An 8,410-nucleotide genomic window follows, 5' to 3' on the forward strand; every position below is an offset into this window, starting at 1 on the left:
TTTGTGCAGAAACGTGCAGTAGGGTTTTGTCCGTCCAAAGGCGTCTTTCAAAATGACCGTCTGTCTGTTGGAATAATCTTAACAGCATATACTCAAACAAAGAGTCTTGCCCGATACTCACTGTATTACTATCCTGTTTCATTTTACTCATGTATAGATTCCAAAGATTCCGGCACCGGTTCGAGTGAAGATGGCGATCGGCCGTCACGGTTAGACATGCTCGATCGCCCGGGCGGCAGTGAGTGGAACGGATCGCGCAATGGCAGCGGTCCCAACTCGCCCGACATCTACGACCGGGGCGTCCCCGGTCACCACCACCATCCGCTGCTGCATCCCTCCAACTTCCCGCCCCACCTGAGGCCTGCCATCTCTACCCCGCCCGACGTCAACCACACCCCCAGCGGCAGCACCAACCCCAGCACAAAACCACGCATCTGGTCACTGGCCGATATGGCCAGCAAGGAGAGCAAAGATTCCGATTCCTCCTCACCGACGGCCGGCGGGTACCCATCGCCCGGCAAGATGCCCGTCACCCCGCTCGCCGGCCGAGGGCTCAATCCGCTGCACCACCACCCGTACATGCGGCCCGACTTCTACCGAAACCTGTACGGGCACCATCTTGCGCCCGGTTCGCCCGAAGTTTCCCTGCTCGAGTCGTACCAGCGCACGTTCGGAGCCACGATCGGTGCCCACAACGGGCTGCCGGTGAGCATCAGCCCACTAATAACGAAAGCCTCCGGCAGCGGACCTCCGTTCGCACCGCTCAGCCTCACCACCGCCAACCACCACCTCCATCAGCAGCAGCACCCGCACACGGCACCGCCGCCCGGTGCATCGCCTGCCTCGAGCACCTCCAGCAATGGGCCGGAAAACCTGACGCCCACGTCCGTGTCGCTCCCATCCGGTACGGGACCGAACGAGGTGAAGCTGATCAACGTGCTGGCCAACAGCGCCAAACCTTGACCGTTGGCGATCAAGTAAGTGTAAGAGTGCTGAACACAAAACCCATTTACCAAAACCCCAAAACCCCCAAGTACCAACAGCAGGGCAGGGCGACTAACTACCGCTTAGCACCACTGAACCAAGTTGTCCATCTAGAAAAGTAAAACGCCTTTGGAAAACAGAATTACACGGTTCAGTTAGTGGGTTTCCGATGCGAATACGGAAAAAACGAATACTAACATACACAGACACACACAAAAAAAAACACAATTTAATGAAATTGGACAATAAATGAGTGCGATTGAGCGTCGATCCATTCTTGTAAACGGAAGCAAACCATAGAGAGAGAAAAAAAAGTAAACGAAAGCTCAGCATGATAAATGAACTGCGCGCGGGGAGTGAAGTAATGTAGGGCGCTTCCCTTTCCGATTTGGCAGTTGTAAACCGAGAGGTTAGGAAGAAAATGTCTTAGAAATGTGACCCAGGGTAACAGAAAGCAAACAAACAGACTGTTCTTTTCTGCTCGGTCAACATAAGCTACAGCAACAACAACAAAAAGTTCAACGCTCTCCACTACGCCTCATTGCACGTTCTCTCTTCTTGATCTCTTGCAATGAAAGAGGCGGATTATTTAAGCATTCAGGCGCAGATGAAACAAATTAATCATGCCGTCATCAGGTTGACGATTTTTTTTTTCATTTGTATCGAATTAAATGGAGCCATTCGTTCTTTCTTAAGTTGAATCGATTTTTCACAAAATGTTGTTCAATCATAGCTAACAGCTCCTTCAAACGATTTGTTCCATTCATTTGCATTTGTTTACTCTCTTACCACCGTTGTTCTCTGCCTCCACTACAGCGCCAAGTGGTGTCCTGTACCATAGAGAGATTTTACCACTAAAACAATCATAAACCAAGGATCCAATCAGATACTAATCAGGCAAGGAAAACAGCTAACTACACCGTTGTACATACTGGATAGATTTGTACGTATAGGTTAACTGCAATCGAAGATGGTATGCAGATGCATCATGATGCATTTGCCTCTTCTTTTATCCACACCCACACACACATACTCACTCAATAGTAAAAAAAAAATGGCGCAGATCGAGCAAAACTAGTGTATGTGATATTAAATTGTATTAAATATTATTTGATAAGCGGGATATTTGAGGTAGCCGTGTGGGGTGTGGTAGATTTGTTGAGTGAAGTTTTGTGCAAAATCTAGAAAAGGCTGGCTCACGCTGTTTCTAAACGATGGAACGGCGAGCCTGTGCTTAAATATTCCTTCGTAAATGGCTTTATTAATTGTCTCTAGAGCTGTCACGAGTAGTGCGACGATCAGTGTTAGCGGTCTGGTTCGTGAGTGCAGGCTCACATTTACATTTCACTCTGCCATTGCATCGTGCGGATATATCGATTCGATAGGCGTTCATTAACTAGTTGTTGTATCGTTTTTTTTTCTTTTTCTTTCTTGTTTGTATATTTCTCATTTCTCATTACCAAAAAAGAAAAGTGACAACGCACGCTAGTAAAGATTGACTGAAACATATCATTGTTCATTATCAGGATTCACGCGTTCATTTTGTGCTTCCCACACACTATACAATACGCCATCGCAATTGCCGCGGGTCAGTATTTACGTTTCGCTTTTGTGCAGCCTCAATCGTCGTGGCTCCGAGCATGGTTTTACATAGCCATGGTATTGAGGGAGGTAGTAAAACGTTACATAGCATGATGTGTGTGTTTGTGTAAAAACTTGTATAAAAGTACCGTAATAGATGAGTGTTCCAAAACCTATGATCATCCCTCGTTAGTTAAATATTTAAATTTTGCTATTTATTTTTGCAACCTTTATGCTTGGTACAACCGTGCCGGGTTTGCCGGGTGCAAGGAAGTGTTTGTAGTTTCGTTTCGGCAAAACGGAGCATGGAACCGGTGGGATGAGAGATGAAGCAAGCGTAGCTAAACCCAGCGCAAGTGTTTGTGTCACGTTTCGTAACAAAAGAAACGGTATGCTACACAATAAAAAGGAAAATTGCATCTGTGGTGAACCAAACTTTCAAAAAATTGCAATGGATGAAGCGGAAACGGTAGAGGAAAGTCATCCAACATAAGGAGCAAGACAAGGGTGTAGAAAAAAATCACCAGCGTGGCAGCGGCCGTACGGTGAACCGAAAGTTTATAAATACTATAAATATATCATTGTAATAATGGCAATAGTCGTAATTGTACTGTAAATTATTATTGTAATGACGTCGGTAAGCAAAACGCATGGCAAAAAAAGGAAGTAATAAGTAGTGCTAATAGTAATGCAAACAAAGCAACCCGATTGGTGGAAAATTTAACGTACGATAAATCCGTGAAACGATAGGACGGGTGGTAAAAGCAGTAAAATGAAACCAACGTAATGTTACTAGTTGCAATAAACAAAACCGAAAATAAAACTGAATGATATAAAACTAAAAGTGAAATGACGTATTTGAACCTTTTTTTGTTAGTAAACTAAATGCATGAAATAAAATATCACATTACAGTAGATCAAGAAGCTCTTAACGAACTAGTTTGAGCACTGTAATCCATCGAAAAATTTCGTCAACCACGTTCTAATCCAATGTAGATATTTACAGCTACAAATAACCTAAAAATATATACCAACATTGGGCGGTAAGTTTTCCACAGTCTGGATAGCCGGGTCGCACGGTAGCCGAAGCGAATGATGCCCCTATTCCGCTAAAATTGCTTTGAAACGCGGAGACGAAAATTATGACTTCAAACTGATGATTTATGATGACAAGTCGTGTACTCGTGTGCATTCGGTCATCATATAGTCGTCCTACTGCCGACCGACAAGTGAGGTAGATGAGGTCGCTTGTTTTAGCAAAGCATTGGAATCCGAACAACCCTTCAACCGCAAAACTCTTGCGTACACAGGCACACAAACACACACACATCGACGACGAGGGCATTGAAGTAATCAAGGAGTATGTCAACCGATTGACGTCCTCATGCGCGGTTGGAGTTTAGTTGTTGTTCATGTTATACTGAGTGTGTCTTGTATTTTTACCCCCGCTTGCTCCCAGTTTCTAAAAAAGAAACGTCAATCTGAAGCCTTCCAATATCGTCGCTTATTGTCCCCGCATCTCCCCGTCCAGAGGGGTACTAGAAGCCGCCAAACAGTGAGAAGTGGATGGAAAATTCAAACGTACGAAATTCAATCTCTATCAACTTCGGTCCCCTTTGCGGTACACCTTTGCGCACCCTATAGGTTAACCTGGCAGAGCTGGTTGTCGATTGGACCCTGTACTATTGACTTGTAACACTTGTATATCCAGTCAATCTTTTTGTTTGCGGTTTGGCGCTCCTTCGTAGACGCCCCGTGTGTAGCATCGTATCGCGATTTTTTTTACAATTTGCTGCCTCATGCGGGGTGGATTGTGCGAATGGTTGGAGAGAGGTAAATTGTCTAAAGTTGCAACCCTGCTAAATGGCCGGACATCTAGTCTTGTCTAGACGATTTTGTTAGGGTTTTGCAAAGGGCACCAACGGTTGTGCATGAAAGAACTGTAGTTGGTTTACAAAATGAAAGTCTGAACATTTTTTTTGTATTAATTTGTATTAATAAACAGCATCAAGTCATTCAAATATTAAGCATTTTCTTGAATTATCGTACCAATAAATTTACTCTTTTATATACAGTTCATTTTTCATCAACATGCGCACTACATTGCTTTGATAACAAAGACATTGTACTCTTGCTGGCGACACGGAAATATAACGAGCAGCGAATAAAACTCATAAATTGCAGACATTTACCCCACGCTTCGCACGGCTCGCACACTCTGTCACACTGGAACACACAACTCAACGGATGTCAAGAATCAATAATAAAAATTGATTGCTTCGCTACTGCAAAAGACAAACCGCTCGCGAGCCCAAAAGCCGCCAACGTGGAGCAAACAATTCCCGTGCTAGGCAGAAATCATCCACCAAACCCGCCCGAGAAGAGAACTTATGAGACAAGCTCGCCGAACGGGAAGCTTCACAGGCGATTCAATGAAATAAAAAATAACAAAAAAAACGGCGGAAAACCTGATCAGAATGTGTTCGAGGATCTACATTGCAGGATGCGAATGAAAAACATGACATATGTTATGTAGGATGTATGTTTGCATTGATTACTACTACCGGATTGGACGAATATGCAGTTCGGGTGCCGTTTGTCGGGTCGGCAGGTTTTGTTCTCAAGCGTTGGTTTTTTTCCTGCGACTTTTGCTGAATCTACGTGCAAACTAACAAGAACAAGAGAGTGAAGTGAATAAAGTCCCAGAAGACAACTCCATGGTCCTCTCTCGTGCCCGTTATCGTACGCGACAGCCTTTGATTATGAATTTTGAAAGATTGAGTCCCCGCTGCATCACTGCAACACATCCGGAAGAAGGCTCGCGGACCCGATTGATATGTCTACCCTGAGGTATAACTCGTTCGCCACAGCCACGGCGGTCGCTAGCAGTGAGACACGGAATACATTACCGCGATGATTGGTTTCAAGCCCTTAATTTCTTCTCCAGAGCCCTCTCCCGTGGATGGATGACGGTTGTGGCTTCATCAATCGCCCTCGGGAGCATCGCGGCAGATTTATATGCTTCCTTCCTTCGCTTGACGACGCGGTAGAGAAAGTGATGCCCAGCAAGACAACAACATTTGTAGCTTGTACGAATAAAATGAGATGTTGCCGTATTAATAACGATCGCATTTGCTCACCGGGCGGCATTTTCGCTTTGTCCCATGTTACGGACATTGTGGACTTTTTTGTTTGTTTGTGCTGCTGTTTGCTTACTGGGTAAGTTAATAAATAAAACATCTTAATTGCATGGTATTCTTCTCTGTTTAAAATGCACTAAGCTGTACCATGCTTCATGATGGCTTCTGGCCATTTCGGGCATCGTACACTTTTAATTTGATGTTATATGACAGGTATCAATCGCTCGTGTAATGATTATGGGTCATATTTTATTCTTACTACCAGGAATATTGTGGCATCGTTAATGTTTCTCACAATTAAATATCTTTAAATTAATTTTTATTGTATTGTGTTGATTGAAAAAAGGTTATTCTTTTTTTAAACAAAAATATATAATTGGACATAGAAGGCAAACTTGTGAAGCTATTAACGCTTACGCTGTAAAGCTAACTAACGTAACTAACTAACTAAGTAACGGGAACGCAAAGTTCGATGCTCAAACGGCACCAACACAATGAAGTATACGATAGATATTATTCTATTTGGTATTAGTTTTCTTTTTTTTTTTTCATTGAAGTTTGATGGCTTTGTTTGTGTTCTCAAGATCAAACTATATTTCAAAACAAATTCCATGATCTTACTTTTATTTCTTTTTAATAGTTTGCAGTAGACATTATGTTCAAGCTCGGTTCCTTTATTTCGTCAAAAGACGGCACAAAAATGTATCTAAACTAATTCGCTCCATCTAAGAACAAAATCATTTTTAATCGACATCACATGCATCCATCCATCACAAGTTTAATATTTGAAATAATACCCTAAGCAGCAACAATATGAACATTTTCATTTGTAGTTCGACGCATTACTTTCGTCGCTAAAAGAATGCCCCTACAAGAGTGGTTTCAACTACTGCACTAGACAATTGTATTTTACATCAAATAATTCTAATCAACGATTCACGTCTTTCATTTCCTTTATGAATGAAGAATCAGTTTGCCTGGAAAACCTTCCAGCTGATCCAGTTCTCAACTCCAGCACCAAAACACCGTTACGATATGCTCGGACCCATTCCAACCCATTCGATAAGAAGAAAGCTCCTCTACGATGTTTTTCTTTCTAGTCTCAAGGCAGAACAATCCCCCCCGCAGATAGGGCTCTTAAAAGTGCTTTAAAATTTACACCATGTTTTATGCCACACTACTGCCCACTAAGTGCAAGCAGCCGCATCTTACACTGACCATCCGAGGAGGGCATGGAAGCCATCAAACTTACGACCTGACAAGACGAAATGCAGTCATCGTACAACCTCTTAAATATATAAACCCGAATGCCCCCTGCCCAATGATACCCTATCGTTGGCCAAAAACACGGCTGAATGCGCTGGCGAGATGCTCCCGTCTGTGTTCCAAATTCCGGATCCCGCTCCTCGTTTCCTGTGTTACATTTTTCAATGGAATCCATTACTTAGATTGACCGTTAGGGGTAGTAGCACTGCGCGGTAGCAGTTGGCGTCCACAGACACACGCCCACCAGCTGAACTCTCACGCCACGGTAGCCGAAGGGTTTTGGCCGATCATCTTTTGCCTGGCAACTTTGCTAGGTTTGCTGCTATCACGCTTCCCCTTTCTCTGTCCCGCTCCGGTAATTAAAGCAAACAATGGGATTGTTTATCTCTTAAGGTAGTCATAAAGCATAAATAGTTTAAATAGCAACTTTTAACTTTATGATCCTCGCTCAAATAAATGGCCCTGGAGAAGGGGTCGAAGCACTGAAAGCACGAGTAGCAGGGAAGGTCATTACGAGAAGCAGGTTTGGGTTTAGGTTGTTGCAGAAGGTGGTAGCTCATTTTCTCTAACATAACTCGTTGCCGACCCTAGCGAAAGAGAAGAAATGCAATCTAGTGAAAGAAATGTGTACCAGAAAGATTACCGATCCACACAACTCCGTGCAGAGCATCTACCGTCCAACAAGCTGAGCTAGCTGAACCTTAGCTGAGCGGTCAAAAATGGGATCTAATTTTACGACCCTTACACAGCTAGCAACACTACCAACGAGCGGCAGGCCAGCTAATTCACACCAGCGAACGAAACGCAATGGGTTCGATGGGCCCTGCGAACAGCTCGGTTTGAGAAAATTGGTCACTAGACGGTAAGTGACCGAACGGGTGGCGTCCCGACGAGATCGTAAAGGTAAGCAAACAGATGAACGTAACAAAAAATGTAAACCGAAACGCCAGAAAATTGATAATGAAAAGGTGCAATCGGGCAATAAACAACAGCACAGAAGCTACATTCCCGTAAGCACACCAGTTCCGACTGGAGCGTTTCACCCGATGACTTTAGATGTTTTTCTTGCGCTACAGCAACGGCACGTTTCGAGGACATTTGTTTGACAGGATTGGAAAGAGAATTGGGCTTACCGTCTCGCCCGAGATAAGCCAACGGAACGGATGGCGCCAAATAGGATTCGTTGCTACAGAGCAAAGGTCGGTTTTATTGATTTATGTTCGATTTCCTTTCCTCGGTCACAACCGTTTGTGAAATTGGCCTAGCATCTTTTGATGCTTGGAAATGACTGCAATCTAAACCGTTCCCTTTCGCTTCAGCTCATGTGAGTGTGTGTGTGTGTTGATTGGTTTCACATGCGAATGAAGTCACTCCGCGTCACAATTCATAAGAATGAGGAATATCTTCGCTTTTCGAAAGGTTCCACGCATCGTGCGATC

The 8,410-nt window shown here is 43.9% G+C and overlaps 1 protein-coding gene across 1 annotated transcript in view; it reads left to right on the forward strand.

Moving 5' to 3' along the window:
• Nucleotides 1-3,415, forward strand: part of LOC120895150 (homeobox protein araucan) — a 61,191-nt gene extending 57,776 nt beyond the window's left edge. The window contains exon 5 of the mRNA XM_040298239.1: nt 158-3,415. Coding sequence (XP_040154173.1) covers nt 158-963 — 806 coding nt within the window. The 3' untranslated portion in view covers nt 964-3,415. The remainder of the gene's footprint in view (nt 1-157) is intronic.
• The last annotated feature ends 4,995 nt before the right edge of the window (nt 3,416-8,410 follow it).

This window comes from Anopheles arabiensis, chromosome 2 (assembly GCF_016920715.1).
Source record: "Anopheles arabiensis isolate DONGOLA chromosome 2, AaraD3, whole genome shotgun sequence".
NCBI classification, from domain to species: Eukaryota; Metazoa; Arthropoda; class Insecta; order Diptera; family Culicidae; genus Anopheles; species Anopheles arabiensis.